This window comes from Danio rerio, chromosome 16 (genome assembly GCF_052040795.2).
Source record: "Danio rerio strain M-AB ecotype USA chromosome 16, GRCz13ab, whole genome shotgun sequence".
Taxonomy (NCBI): Eukaryota; Metazoa; Chordata; class Actinopteri; order Cypriniformes; family Danionidae; genus Danio; species Danio rerio.
Genome location: NC_141036.1, coordinates 60,423,308 through 60,440,467, shown reverse-complemented (window position 1 = coordinate 60,440,467; position 17,160 = coordinate 60,423,308). Strand labels below are relative to the sequence as shown.

At 36.2% G+C, this 17,160-nt stretch overlaps 1 protein-coding gene across 1 annotated transcript; it reads right to left on the bottom strand.

Annotated features, from left to right (window-relative positions):
• eomesb (eomesodermin homolog b) lies at positions 1-14,616 on the bottom strand. The gene is given in 7 exon segments (NM_001083575.2): positions 1-1,353; positions 3,059-3,120; positions 7,884-8,033; positions 10,329-10,450; positions 10,542-10,696; positions 12,489-13,059; positions 14,421-14,616. Coding segments are annotated over 6 exon segments (1,605 nt in total). The 5' UTR covers positions 12,986-13,059; positions 14,421-14,616; the 3' UTR covers positions 1-734.
• Positions 14,617-17,160: the final 2,544 nt, after the last annotated feature.

The following is a 17,160-nucleotide window of genomic DNA, read 5'->3' as shown; positions in this document are numbered from 1 at the left end:
CTCCACCATTTAATCATTTGTCTAATAATTTGATTACTGATGTCTATGTAAAACACAGTCACTGTCTTTCTCCCCTGCATCTGTGTGTTTGTTTTGCCTCTGTGAAAATCAGCGCATGCCCAAACCAACACTCCCATTTTTATGCTAATTTTTAGAGCCTTTCTCACTTTCCCTCCTCCGACACTCCCCTCTAAACAGAGCTGGACACGCCCACTTTCCTGACTTTTTCTAAAGTAGAGGTGTGAAAAAACAGGGGGGTTTTATGGCCCTTCAACATCTCTCTATTTATTTACTGCTGAGGATACTGACCTGACCTACATATATATTTTTTGTATTATTCAATTATTATTGTGTATTATTAAATGGTAAATTATAATCATTTTGTGATAGGGAAAATAAAAATCTTTTCCAACTGGGACTTTCAAAAAAGTACTAAGCATTTAGCCCTGTATAAGTCTAAAACTTCATTCATAATGATCTTAAAAAGGACTTAAAGTCTTAAATTTAACTTGGTGAAACCTGCAGAAACCCTGTTAAAACCAGACTCATCATTATTGTGTGTGCTGTTCTACATTTTTGGGTGAACTGTCCTTTTTTGCGCGTACTGTCCCTTTAAGAACAGAATCTGTATTTCTGCATGTCCTGTCTATTTAAACATGTGTGAACTATGCCTTTAAACACAGAAGCTTCACATTAGCGTGTCCTGTCTCTTTAAACACCTCGAGCGACTGCCTCTAGCTGCTGGTGTAGAAGGCGTAGTAGCCGATGGCTTTGGCTGCAGATGGAGAGTCTTTGTGAAAGTTCTGCTCTTCAGTCTTGCCAGGGGGAGCGTCTCCTGAGAGCCGGCGTCTCTTACTGCACACCACTGAGTAAATGCTGGGCTCTGCGGCATCTGACGGCTTCTCCATCCAGCAGAACGGGCTGTTCTCCTCTCTGGCTTTCTCCGGATCCTCACTGAAGTCTGTGGGACTGGGCCGGGGAGACCAGGGCAGGCCGGAGGGTAGTTTTCTGGGGAACGAGGAGCCGGCGGAGACTCTGGTCCCCCAGCTGAAGGCAGTGTCGGGATAGTAGCTCTGCAGAGGGAGAGACTTGAAGCTGTAGGGCAGCAGAGAGCTGGAGTACTCGCCCTCGTACGCCGTCAGCTCCAGTTTACTGCTGTTCTGTGAGATCAGCCAGCGCTGGGCCGGGTCCTCCACGCTGCTGGGCTGGGTCACTGAGCGCTGGGTCAAACTGCTGAACTGCTCCTGCAGGAACGGCTGGACGGCGTATCGAGCGTTCGGGACCATCTGCTGTGCTCGGGGGGAGTCTGCAGGCGACGGCGTCAGGCGCTCTCGGTCTGGGAGGGTGTACATGCTGAAATGCACACAAACACACACAAATACTGGACACTTGAAAACAAATGTAGAGCAGTGCATGATTTCATTCTACTGGAGCCAATTCTAATGTTAAAAGACAAGACCTGATAAAATAAAATAAGATTGCAAGCTCCTCCCTAAAGGACTGATAGACCACGCCCTAATGTGCTGATATCTCCACCCTAAATGACTGATCAACTTACGAAATTGAAAGACGAGCAATGCAAACAAAATAAAGGAAGATTGACAGATGGAGGAATTCAGAGCAGAAATGTGACACCCACTGATAGCCCCACCCTTAATAACTGATAGACGCCCTGAAGGATTGAAAACTCCGCCCTAAAACACTGATATCCCCACCCTAAAGAGCTGATAGCTCCGCCCTAAATAACTGACAGCCTGGCACTAAAGAACTGATAGCCCCACCCTAAAGAACTGATAGCCCCACCCTGAAGAACTGATAACACCACCCTAAAGAACTGATAGCCCCACCTTAAAGAACTGATAACTCCGCCCTAAAGAACTGATAGCCCCGCCCTAAAGAACTGATAACTCCACCCTAAAGAACTGATAGCCCCGCCTTAAAGAACTGATAACTCCACCCTAAAGAACTGATAACACCACCCTAAAGAACTGATAACTCCGCCCTAAAGAACTGATAGCCCCGCCCTAAAGAACTGATAGCCCCGCCCTAAAGAACTGATAGCCCAGCCATAAAGAACTGATAACTCCACCCTAAAGAACTGATAGCACCACCCTAAAGAACTGATAGCCCCGCCCTAAAGAACTAATAGCCCCGCCCTAAAGAACTGATAACTCCACCCTAAAGAACTGATAACTCCAACCTGAAGAACCGATAGCACCGCCCTAAAGAACTCATAACTCCACCCTGAAGAACTGATAACTCCACCCTAAAGAACTGATAACAAAACCCTAAAGAACTGATAACACCACCCTAAAGAACTGATAACTCCGCCCTAAAGAACTGATAGCCCCGCCCTAAAGAACTGATAGCCCCGCCCTAAAGAACTGATAGCCCAGCCATAAAGAACTGATAACTCCACCCTAAAGAACTGATAGCACCACCCTAAAGAACTGATAGCCCCGCCCTAAAGAACTAATAGCCCCGCCCTAAAGAACTGATAACTCCACCCTAAAGAACTGATAACTCCAACCTGAAGAACCGATAGCACCGCCCTAAAGAACTCATAACTCCACCCTGAAGAACTGATAACTCCACCCTAAAGAACTGATAACAAAACCCTAAAGAACTGATAACTCCACCCAGAAGAATTGATAGCCCCGCCCTAAAGGACTGATAACTCCGCCCTTAATAGCTGATAGGCCGTGACAGAATGAAGACTCAAAGGTTTTCTGTCTTTAAGTCAGTTGAATGTATTTCAGGTTAAAGTGACTCCGTATAAGTGTTGGGTCAAATATGGAGAAAGCCAACCATTGGGTCACAACATGTGATTTAAACTGAATTGAAAAGCTTTAATGTTGAGAGTCTGTATCTGACAGCGTTTAATGTCATTGAAGTACTCGACTGTAAGGCAGTCAGGATTGCTTCTACAGTGTAAAAGTTTAGTTAATCCCCCAAAGAACACTCTCGTCATCATCAGCTCCTTTAGTGCAGTACAGCATTATTAAAGCTCGTTTATGTGGTAAAACCAGAGCAACGCACACCAGATGAATATACTCACGAATCATAATTATCTCTGAAGCCTTTAGCGAACGGGTTGTGGTCGATCTTGAGCTGAGTGATCTGGAAGAAGAAGAAGAACAGAAAAACTCAGTGTTTTCATCTTGATCATCTGGGAAACTCCTCCTGAGAGTGCATGTGGATATCGCTCCTCTGTGTTTAGGGCAGTCGTTGTGCTGTGAACTCTTCAACACTGGCAAACATTTCTACAAGTAGATCTTCGTTATTTACAGTCATCCTGCTTGGTGTGAGCGGGCCTTTGCTATGGAGTGAAATCTGTGCCGATATTTCACAAACAAATCCGCTATTTTTAATGCAAACAAACACGATCTCATTGCAAAGAATCACTTGAGTCACAAACAAGCAGAAAGCACCTTGCCAAAACTAATGCAGTGAGCAAAAACCCAGCGGCGTGCTGTTTCAGAGTAACATGAGTTGACCCATAGCGCCATCTGCTGTCTAATTGTAGGAGATGACCCAAGCACTTTGTGGAAAAAACAGAACAAGATGCAGGTACAGCTGAAGCCAGAGTTATTCTCCCTCCTCAATACATTTCTAATCATAACAGTGTTAATAACTTTAATACCAAACTCATCTCTAATAACTGATTTATTTTCTGTTTGTCATGATGACAGTAAATTATATTAGACTTGATCCACTATTATTGCTTAAATTATTATTATTAGCTTAAAGCGACATGTAAAGGCTTCACTAGGGTTATTCCTCAAACTGACATTTGTTTTTGCTGTTGGTTTGCGGGCCGAGTGATTCTTTGCTAAGCAAAGATTGCAAAATGCAGAGGAAAAAGTACAGACAAGTCATACTCGAGCGCCATTACCTGCCCCAAAATATAGTGCCAGCAGAGTAAAAGTAGCTGCTGTAAATATTACTCAAAGTATGGGTTCAAAGTAGCCCTTTTATAAATGCTTGAGTAGTGAATATTAAGCTATGAAAGGTAAAAGCATTTCCATGCAGTTTGTCCATGTGTGAAAACGAAACATTCTGCAGTGCATTGAGTGACTGTTTGAGGCCATTTGGGGATTTCAGTCTTCATACACTCTCAGAAATAAAGGTACACGGTGGTACAAATAATGAATGCTCCTTAAGGAACAGCTTTGTACCTTTGTAAAACTGTACCTTATATGGCACAGAAAGGACCTCTTATTATACTGTTCTGCAGCTTTTGATATGTAATGTAATGTGTATTTATATAGTGCATTTATTGTGTATGGCCGTACACCCAAAGCGCTTCACAATCATGAGGGGGGTCTCTCCACACTACCACCAGTGTGCAGCATCCACTTGGATGATGCGACGGCAGCCACAGGACAACGGCGCCAGTGCTTCACCACACACATTGGGGGAGTGGAGAGACAGTGATGGAGCCAATTCGGTTGAAGGGGATGATGGGGAGGCCATGATCGTAAGGGCCGATAGAGGGACTTTGGCCAGTACACCGGGGTTACACCCCTGCTCTTTCACGAGAAGTGCCATGGGATTTTAATGACCACAGAGAGTCAGGACCCCGGTTTAACATCTCATCCGAAAGACGGCGCCCACTGACAGTGTAGTGTCCCCTTCACTATACTGGGGCATTAGGACTCACACAGACCACAGGTTGAGCGCCCCCTGCTGGCCTCACTAACACCACTTCCAACAGCAGCCTAGAGTTCCCTAGTGGTCTCCCATCCAGGTACTGACCAGGCTCAGCCCTGCTCAGCTTCAGTGAGTGACCGGTCTTAAGCTGCAGGGTGGCCATATGAAGATACACAATTGTTCCCATATAAAAGGTACAAAAGTTGTATAAAAGAACAACTCCTTCTTTATAACAATACCTGTGAGAATAAATATGATGAATATAAAGTGATTTATGAATAATTTCCATATTAAAACAAGAATCATCTTTTAAAGGTATACAGTTAAAGTCAGAATTATTAGCCCCCTTCAAATTTGTATTTATTTTTTTTATTTTCCAAACGCTGTTTAACAGAGGAAGGACATTTTCATGTCTGATAATATTGTTTCTTCTGGAGAAAGTCTTATTTGTTTTATTTGGGCTAGAATAAAAGCAGTTTTTCATTTTTTAAACACCATTTTAAGGTCAATATTATTAGCCCCTTTAAGCTATATTTTTTTCGATAGTCTCCAGAACAAACCATCATTATACAATAACTTGCCTAATTACCCTAACCTGCCTAGTTACACTAATTACTGTCATCATGACAAAGAGAAAATAAATCAGTTATTAGAGATGAGTTATTAACACTGTTATGATTAGAAATGTGTTGGAGAAATCTGCTCTCCGTTAAACAGAAATTGGGGGGGAAAATAAACAAGCGGTCTAATAATTCAGGGGGGATAATATTTCTGACTTCAATTGTATGTTTAAAGAAACACAATTTTTAAGTTCTATAGTACAAAACGACTGGCAAAACAAAACTATAGGTATTATAATCTCAAGATTTAAGGCATTTTGAATAAATGTTTGGTGAGTATTTTTGACACTGTTAAGGTACAGAGTCACTGTACTGCCTTCATGGATCAGATTTGTACTCTTGATGAAGGTTCTGTGATCTGCAGGTTTTAAAAACCAAAGGTACATTTTGTTTTCTCATGCTACAAATGATGTCCTTAAATGTACAAGCTGCAATGGTACACATTTGTTTTTGTTGTCTTAAGGTACAATTCTGTTCCATGCTTCATTTTTACACTCCTGTGAGATCTCTTAGGTCGAGTGAGCAGAATTTTCTTTCATCTACAGTCTAGGCTGACACGTAGAGGGGACAGAGCTTTCTCTGTGCAACACCTTAACCCCTGAGATCAGAATGGCTCCATCATTATCTATTCTTAAATCACTTCGGTAACACTTTATAATAACTACACACTATAAATCATTTATTAAGCATTACCAAATAGTGAATTCATTATCTGTTAAGCATTAACTCTACATTAATAAGTGTTAGTAAGCAGTTTATAACTGCAGCTACAAATGCTCTATTCTTGACTTATAAGCACCTATATAATGTGCTTAATGATTGTATGTTCATACTCTGTTAATGATTTATTTTTCATTACTAAATTAAGTATCACATTATTTACAAACCGTTTGTATTTAAGAGTAGTTGAGGGTTTTTAGGATCATTCAGAATGAGTTAGTAAATGATTAATAAACTATTGTAATCAAAGTTTATATGTCTTATTATTCAGGCATATGGTAACTAATATGTTAATAAATGCTTTATTAACTCAACATTATGCAGTTTTGTGACCTAATCTAAAGTGAGGACTATTCATGTTTTATAAATCCCTTATAAATGACAAATAAAAGCTCAGTTGAATTCTAAACAGGAAGAATGATATGATTCACTCCTATTCATTTAAAGACACAAATGAAACTGTACTTTAAATGAAAAATAAATCTTTGCAAGCTGATCTAAAATAAAATCACTGTAGAGTTTAAACATTGCATCTTATTTTATTGTTTAATTATTATATTGTTGTTGTTTTATCCAGTTGGATGTCATATTTTGACACTCCTGTTATTCAGCAATGTTTAAACTTTACAGTAATTTGACTTTTTAGAAAGATTATCGTTAATTTGATTCTGAGCCTTTATTTGTCATTTATAAGGGATTTATTAAGCATGAATAGTCCTCACTTTAGATTAGGTCACAAAACTGCATGAAGTTGAGTTAATAAAGCATTTATTAACATATTAGTTAACTATTAGTATAAGCCTGAATAATAAGACATACATGTTGATTTCAATAGTTTATTAATCATTTAAAACCCTCAACTACTCTTAAATACAAACAGTTTGTAAATAATTCGATACTTAATTTAGTAATGAAAAATAAATCATAAACTAAGTATGAAAATACAATCATTAAGCACATTATATAGGTGCTTATAAGTCAAGAATAGAGCATTTGTAGCTGCAGTTATAAACTGCTTACTAACACTTATTAATGTAGAGTTAACCCTTAACAGATAATGAGTTCACTATTTGCTAATGCTTAATAAATGATTTATAGTGTGTAGTTATTATAAAGTGTTACCATCACTTCTTAAATAATACCTTTTTAGCTTGGCTTTTTAAGATTATGGTAATAGTCCTTTCTACTGCTACAAATTTACAGCCGTTTCTCTTGCCTTATTTCTATGTTTATATTCTGTCCTTTTGTTTTTACCTCGGCTTACGTACAGCACTTTGCTCAGTCTTGTGACTGCTTTTAAATGTGCTCTATATTTTAATGTACTTGAACTTGAAAAGCTACTGCCCCAGTGACAGGGTTTTGTACTTTCTTTGGTACAACATTGTACCAATTTTTCTGAGAGTGTACAGTAAACATGCGTCATCCCATCAGTGGCATGCAGTTGTAACAGTCCCTAATTCAATGCATGTTAAGAACTTCTTCTTGAACGCTTTTGATGCTTCTTTTAAAGGTTTACTGCATTTATAACGCTCCCATGACTTGAGGTTGTTCAGTATGACATGCATTAGTTTCTATGTGTGATTTGACTGGATGGGAATCACAGGACTGATGTTTCTCAGCCAATCCCCATAGACAAGAACTAATAGTGACTGCAGGCGAAAGGTAGTGGAGTGAAAGCACCGATACAATGCTAAAATGCACTCAGGGGACAGTAAAAATAAACATTTGTGAAACTACAAACTACTGCAGTTCCTGATAAAAGCTAATTAATTCCAGTCAATTGAGTATTTGTAATGTTACTTTACACCAGAAGCCAAATGCTGGATTAGTTTGTGAATTACTGGCAGTGATGTGGCTCCACACTCTACATGTTGAGAAATGCAGACGTACGTCAGTGTTCTGGTAGGCTGTAACCGCAATGAACTGGTTCTCCGGGAAGCTGAAGATCTGAGTGTTTGAGTCTCGCTCGCTTCGGTCGTCCGACACCTCCACGATGTGGAGCCGCGGCTGGTACTTATGCAGAGACTGGAGGACGATCATCTGAACACACACAGCAGCAGATGATCATTATTCAGGTGAGCAAAACATATTTATACATTTATTATGAACTGCGCAAATGAAAAGCAATATTTACACTGCAGAACATTACATGTGATCCTGGAGCACAGAATGTTGCTGTCTTATGCTGTAGTGGTATATTAATATAATTATCAAATATACAGTTGAAGTCAGAATTATTCACCCCCTTTTGATTTTTTTTTCTTGTTTAAATATTTCCCAAATGATGTTGAACAAATTGAGGAAATGTTCACAGTATGTCTGATAATGTTTGTTCTTCTGGAGAAAGTCTTATTTGTTTTATTTCGGCTAGAATAAAAGCAGTTTTAATTGTTTAAACACTATTTTAAGGTCAATATTATTAGCCCCTTTAAACTAATATTTTTTCTCGATAGTCAACAGAACAAACCATCATTATACAATAACTTGCCTAATTACCATAACCTGCCTAATTATCCTAATTACCCTAGTGAAGCCTTTACATGTCACTTTAAGCTGTATAGAAGTGTCTTGAAGAATATCTAGTCTAATATTATTTACTGTCATCATGACAAAGAGAAAATAAATCAGTTATTAGAGATGAGTTATTAACACTATTATGATTAGAAATGTGTTAAAGAAATCTGCTCTCCGTTACACAGAAATTGGGGGAAAAATAAACAGGGGGCTAATAATTCTGACTTCAACTGTATGTTGTACACTCTAAATGGGATTTTCCACAGACAGAAATATAGCAATATGTGACACTTTAAAATTTAAAATGGCTAATTTAATGTGTATAATATATATATATATATATATATATATATATATATATATATATATATATATATATATATATATATATAAATACAGTTGAAGTCAGAATTATTACCCCCCCCCTGTATTATTAGCGCCCCTGTTTATTTTTTCCCCCAAATTCTGTTTATTGGAGGGAAGATTGTTTCAGCACATTTCTAATCATAATAGTGTTAATAACTCATCTCTAATAACTGATTTATTTTATCTTTGTCATGATGACAGTAAATAATATTTTACTTGACACTTCTATACAGCTTAAAGTGACATGTAAAGGCTTCACTAGGTTAATTAGGGTAATTAGGCAGGTTAGGGTAATTAGGCAAGTTATTGTATAATGATGGTTTGATCTGGAGACTATCGAGAAAAAAAATTAGCTTAAAGGGTCTAATAATTTTGTCCCAAAAATGTTTTTAAAAAATTAATAACTGCTTTTATTCTAGCTGAAATAAAACAAATAAAACTTTCTCCAGAAGAAGAAATATTATCAGACACACTGTAAAAATGTCATTGCTCTATTAAACATAATTTGGGAAATATTTAAAAAAAAGAAAGTAAAAATCAAAAGGGGGCAATTAATTCTGACTTCAACTGTGTGTGTGTATATGTATGTATGTGTATGTATATATATATATATATATATATATATATATATATATATATATATATATATATATATATATATATATATATATATATATATATATATACATACATACATACATACTACCAGTCAAGTTTAGGTTCAGTGTGATTTTAAAGGTTTTTAAATAAGCTTCTCCTGCTCACCAAGGCTGCATTTATTTATTTCATCAGTAATACAGTACACATTGTAAACTTGTGAAATGTTATTGCATTATAAAATACTGTGCAAAAGTATTTATAGTTTAATTTAACAATTTAATCCAGTGAATGAAATTCAGCTTCATTATTGCAGTCTTTAGTCACATTTCTTCAGAAATCACTCTAAAATTCATTGTTGTTATTATTATTTTTATTATTATTATTAATAAGAAAACATATAATCAATATTATTATCAATAAGAAAACAGTTTTTTGTTTAAAAATATTTACCAAGTTATTTTTAAATTTAATAAATGTCGCCTTGATGAACAGAATAATTTTCTTAAAAAAAAAAAACATGAAAAAATAAAACTGACACCAAACTTTTAACCGGTATTGTGTATTTTTGTTTGTATAGCCTAGGCAATCACCTCATGTACTGATTATGTGCTTTATTCAGTGTTGAATGCTCCCAGCCTGAGATTAAATACCATTTTATGTGACATTTATCACCGCTCCACCTACATCAGTCACTCAGACTAGCTACTAGTAATATGTATGAATTGTATTATTTTGACCATTCCGTAGACAGTGTGCATGGTGGCTTATGTTTAAATGAATGGCTGGTGTTTAAATGTTTCTGCCGTGTGGCGTGCTTTTATACACGGTGTAGCCTAATATGAGCGCACTCATTACCTGAGAAGTGTTGATGTTCGCGCCCTTGTTATTGGTCAGTTTGAGTTTGCCGAAAGATATCTCCTGCCTCATCCAGTGCGCGCCCGTGTTTGGGGATTCCGGGTGCATGTAAATCTTATTTCCTGTAAACGCAGAGCAGAGCACAGTGACGTCACTGAATATGGCATCATCATCACCATCATATTAATAATAATATCAATGGCCTATTTATACCCTGCATGTTGTTGTCGGCTTTCCCGCAGGTCACCCATTTCCCGCCCTGAAACCTCCAGTGGTTCGGGTCTGCCAGAACAATCTCCACGAACACATTATAGTGTGCAGACAGACTCAAACCCGTCATGTTGAAGCTGAGGAACGGGAACATGCGCCTAAACACAACAACAACACCATCATAGGAGAGATTTAAACATTATTGCTTATTATTGCGTTGCTTGAGCCTATAAGAGGTGCGTTTTCAAGGTGCACTCTCAGAAATACAGGTACAGAATATCTGTACTTTTCAAAGGGGACATTTTGGCTACTGACAGGCAATATTAATAGCCTATCTAAAAAGTAAATACATTACAGTACATTAAAGGTACAAATGTTACCATTAAAGGTACTTATTTCCATCTGAACAGGACAAAAAAATTACCTTTTATAAAGGTGCCACCCCGGTGGCAGATTTTGTACATTTGTTTCTGAGTAAATCTTAATTTAAAAAAATATATTTTCTAATATTATTTTATATAGGCTTGCCTATACCATCTAAAATGTTATTAGAATTACATAAAAACACATCTAAACTACAATTAATGCGAGATATTAATAATAATTTATGCAAACAAATTGCATAACACAATTGTTTGGTAACTTTTTTCTGCTTTCGCATTTTATTTCATTAAAAGCACAGCTGACCGATAAATGAAAAATCCTCATCGTTTACTGACACTCAAGTGTTTGTAAACTTCTAGGAGGATCTTTCATCTGTTAAAGACAAAACAAGATATTCTGAAGAATGCTGGAAAAATTAACATCCCTAAAGGAGCAAAATACATACGGACGTCAATGCCTGTTTTAAATCCAACATTCTTCAGAATATCTTCCTTTGTGTTCGACAGAATAAAGAATAATTGAGAAAATAAATGGCAATCTTAAATTTCATTTAATCCGATGCTTTACTAGCAATATTTTAATTCCGCTCAACTGCGATTGAGGCTATTGAACCAATTGGAATAAAAGACTGATTTATTTCATTAGCCAAGCTCAAGCACACGATTGTGGCTAATTAATTCTGAGAAATGTTTTATAATAATTATGCACTATTAAACATATATATAAAAAATTGTATTAACTCAAAATTATATTAACACAACATTGGATCAAATATGGACAAATCCAACAATTGGGTCAAAATTAAATATTTGGATTTATTTTAGATTTAGAAAAAAATAACCCAGTGCTAGATTTGTACACGTTTGACCAAACATTGGGTTCAAACAAACCAGACATTTTTAAAGTGTATGCTATGTATTTTTTGCATTGCACATTTTTGCATTACACATACACTCTAAAATGATGTTGTTTTAACCCAACGCTGGGTAAAATGTGGACAGACCCAACAGTTTGATTTAAAAAAAAACTCTAAATTTGTATATATTTATATTTTATATTTAGATTTAGATGTAGATTTGTATATTCTAAATTTGCATATATTTGACCCAGCGTTCAATTAAAACAACAGCGTTTTTAGTGGATAAGTAATGCAAAAAAAGTATACCATGTTAAAAATACTATTTACAATAAATAAAAAGGGTAAAAGGAGCACTTCACATCACCAAAATACATATCCCATATGTCTATGTATTTGTATACATGGATTTAAAAAAAAATCTGGGTTGTTTTAACACAATATTGGGTTGAATATGGTCCAACCAAATGGTTGAGTTTGCCTAATTTTTAGTTGCATTTAAATTACGGTTGGGTTGGTGCACGGTTTGACCAAGTCAAATGTCAAACTTGCCTGTTGGGTTAAAATAATATATTTTAAATTTGATTAAAAAAAATTAAACAAGTTCAAATTTTTAGTGTATATATCGCCTAGTTGTATTTATCAATGTTTAACCATGTTTCCAATGCACCTGTCGTCTAAAAACACAGGTAACCGCCGTGTCTTCTCACCTGCCCTGCTTGGTGATGATCATCTCGGTTTGGTGCCGGTGGAACTTGAGCCACAGCGGCCGGTTGCAGAGATACACCTGCGCCCGCAGAGCCGCACTGGGCAGCGCTACGGCGCCGGAGCCAGAGCCCTGGTATGGGCTGTAGCCGTTCCCCGCAGCGTGACCGAACTGATGATAGCCCGGGCTGAAGTCTCCGCGGCCGGCGCACAGAGACTGGCAGAAGCCGGCGGAGGGAAGCACGGAGCCGTAGTGGAGCGAAGCCGAGTACCGGGACCCATCCGACCCGGCGTACACGGCTCCGGTCTGCCCGCTGTACGGGAAGAGGGAGCACGGGCTGGGGGAGTCCTGCGTCTGCATGAAGTAGCGGCTGGAGCTCAGCCCGTCCAGGAGATACCGGCTGGACAGATCATCACCACAAACTACCGGAGAAACTTTCTCCTCCTCCGCCTCCGGGTGAGAAGAGAGCGCGGAGCCAGAACTGGATCCTTCTCCGGGCATGCTGATCACGGACACCGAGCCCGACGCCTGATACTCGGTCTCGGTCAGTGTGCAAAGCGCCTCGGCATCACTGACTAACACACAACCATGTCAAAAACACATCAGATTTTTATTTAATTCCACACATGTCAAAAACACATTGAATTATTTAATTCTGCATTTCTTCTTTGTGCGCGTTTATCCGGGTGCAACCCCTGAACTGCGCTATAGAAACAAATCAGATCATTTATTGATTGATTATACGATAACCTGAGATATGATCTTCAAGCTTTCATTACAACACGTGCTACTCTTTGTGTGAAGTGTGAAGATTCAGTTTCAGTCATGAAGAACAAAGTCATTTAGCTTTTGTTGATGTAAAAGAAAATAAGGTAATTGTCTGTACCGAATATCTAAAAAAAGGAATACAAGTGTTTAACTGGAAGATGTTTTCGCATACATATTACCTATTAACTAAATCTAAATACGCTTTTCGTTTTGGAAATATAACCTGATTTTATTTTCATGTTCTTTCCAACTCTTTATTTTGATCTTGCATATGCATTTATAACATTTAATTAGCCTACATTTATAAATGAACGGTTTTACATTTTAATGAAATATGCGGTGTTTATATTTATATTAGACAATTCTTTATTTTATTTGTCCGCTGTTTTATTTAATATAAAGAACAAATACTAAATATATAATCAAATAATTGTATTTGAAATAAATATTTCTCCATAGCGCATTTTAAAATCTAAAATAATTTCTCTTTGTTAATTTAACATCTATCAATTGTTATTTAATCAGCGCGACGTGAACCTAATGTTTAGTGTTTTGGCATCAGCTCTACTAGACTACTTTTAAATTATTTTAGCAATTTATAAAACACCAATCACTTATTCATCTTCAGAGGTGAACTCTTCCCTTTAAACTTTTTAATATCTATAAATTATAGGCATTAAAAAGTTCTTTCAAATAATAATTTGTAGATGCATAGGCTACACTAATTTAGCAATATACGGACAACAGAAGTTCATTTAATCCACATTCACTGAGACAAATCCAACCGAAATGTTTAAACCAATTTGATATTTCTTCAATATTTGTATTAATTTCTTTTCTAAAAATTAAATGAGTGACAGTAAAAGTGCGATCCTTTCTTTAAATGTTCAGATGCTTTTCTAAAAAATCAAGAACAGATTAAATAATAAACAGCAGCTATAAATCTGCGCACACACCACTTTACTGAATATATTTACTGTACCGTGTTTTTTTTTTAATTAAACTAAACGTAAAACATACACTGAAGCTCACTGCAGAAACAATCTAGTATCTCACGAGTTTACTTCATGCACATTAAAGAGATGATTACAGGGTAAAACACGGCGTTTTTATTTGTGTATAGACGAGAAGTAAAATGAATCGCGAGTCATTAAATGAATGAACTCACCGGAATCTTCTTCATGTCCTCCACAGACTGAGAAGGGAAAGCTCTTTTGTTCACACTGAGAAGATGAAAAAGCAGAGGAGGATGGAGGAGCATCAGGGTCACTGAATGGGGGTGAGGCTTACTGACTCACTGAATCTCATTGAATCATTGACTCGCTGACCGCTGACTGAACGACTCACTGACTCTCTGACTGACTGAGGCACCTGTGCTGCTGCTGCTGCATTTATTGATTCGCTCCACAGCGCCTCCTACTGACGCTTACAGCCGCTCATTCTCATTTGTCAGCGCGTTACAATCAAATGTGCACAAAACAATGCGGGTTTATTTGTGGAGCTAGACAAAATGCATGTGAGTCAAAATTAAAAACAAATTAAAGCCCAAAATTAATACACTTAGCAGAATGGCAGGTTGTTTTAACACATGTTGGATTAAATTTCATCAAGCCATATTTTTCCTACATAAATGTATTCATTTTAACAATTCATTTAGTTTAAAAACAAATGTTGGGTTCGTTGAACATTTGACCCAGCATTGGGTTAATACAACCCGGCGTAGAAAAAATAATGTGCTGTAATGTCATTTAATAATGGCCTTTTAAACACAATGGTCATATTTGAGCCAGCATTGGGTTAATATAACCAGGTATAGATCATCTTCTGTGAAAACAGTTTGTAAATTTCCTTTTAAATCAAATCTTTTGGATTAGTTATGCATGCATTACTTAATTCAGACTTTAAAGATGAGGTATTTGGTTTCTCAATATTTGGATTTATTTTGTTTGCACTCTAAAAATGTTGTTATTTTACCTATTGAGTTATGACACCTAGTTTTGGGTTATGAATACCCAGCATTTTTAAACATGTGAATCCTCAGATTCTTTATTTTCAATAGTTGTGTCTCAGCCAAATATGATCATATAAAGCATTAAAAAGATTAGTTATTCAGCATAAATCTCAATTTCAAAACTGCACTGACACAGTTTCAATCTCAATTTACTGCAACTTCCATGTTCAGCTGCTCTGACACAATCTACATTGTAAAAGCGCTAGAGAAATGAACACGACTAGTACTGAAAATAAAAAAAGACCCTCAGTGACTTGAGCTCCATGGAGGGTCATACAGACCATTTCAATGTGCTGATGTCAGAGGCCCATGAACATTTCCTTGTAGTCAAACCATTTCATAACAGTGACGAGAGTCAATTCAAGCATAACGTAAAGTTAAACAGCTGCCATAACATTATTTCCCAATATGAAGACCTTTTGGGTTTCTTAGAAGCTATGAAAGTTTAAAATGTAACACAGACAATAGTTTAAGACCATTGTTATTGTTTACGTGCCTTAAAATGGTTTATATGCACTCTAGAAATACTGTTTTTTTACCCAATACTGGGTCAAATATAAACAAACACAACATTAAAACCTCCCAGAATTTTTTTTTAATGTGCCTCCTGATTTTATTCTGCAAATAAAACATCCTTTATTCTAAAATGTATGTCTAGATATATTATACTCTGTGAAGAGAATACAGTATTACATTATATTATATTATATTATATTATATTATATTATATTATATTATATTATATTATATTATATTATATTATATTATATTATATTATATTATATTATATAGGCAAAAAGTTGCTGTGGCAAGTAATAAAAAGTAAATTCTTTTTTTTGAGTTGAACATGTCTATATGTGTATATATACAGGTGAAGACAGAATTATTAGTCCCCTGTTTAATTTTTCCCCCATTTTCTGTTTAACGGTGAGCAGATTATCTTCAACACATTTCTAATCATAATAGTTAATAACTCATCTCTAATAACTGATTTATTTCCTCTTTGTCATAATGACAGTAAATAATATTAGACTAGATATTCTTCAAGACACTTCTATAAAGCTTAAAGTGACATTTAAAGGCTTCACTAGGGTAATTATAGGCAGGTTTGTTCTGGAGACAATCGAAAAAAATATAGCTTAAAGGGGCTAATAATATTCACCTTAAAATGGTTTTAAAATAATTAAAAACTGCTTGTAAACTAGCCGAAATCAAACAAATAAGACTTTCTCCAGAAGAACAAATATTATCAGACATACTGTGAACATTTCCTGAATCTGTTCAACATCATCTGGGAAATTTAAAAAAAAGAAAAAAAAAATTTTTTTAGGGGGCGAATAATTCTGACTTCAACTGTATGTATGTGTGTATGTATGTATGTATGTATATATATATATATATATATATATATATATATATATATATATATATATATATATATATATATATATATATATATTTTTTTTTTTTTTTTTGTTTTTTTTTTTTGTAAAGTTTATATTGACTAATCTCTCTGTCATGACAAAAATGGTTGATGTATATATTTATTAATCATCAGTACTATTAAGCTTTTACCGTCTGAATTCATTAGTTTCTAAATTCTACTACATTTGTGTTATTGTCTGTAGCAGTAAGAAGTTTATCATCTGTGCTATATCTCTGCACTTCGTGTATAATTTGTTTTAATTCGGAATCCTTATATATAAGACGCATGTAAAATAGGTTTCCTCCGGGTGCTCCGGTTTCCCCCACAGTCCAAACACATTTGCTATAGGGGGATTGATGAACTAAATTGACCGTAGTATGAATGTGTGTGTATGGGTGTTTTCCAGTACTAAGTTACAGCTGGAACAGCCTCAGCTGCGCTAAACATACGCTGGAATAGTTGGCCGTTCAT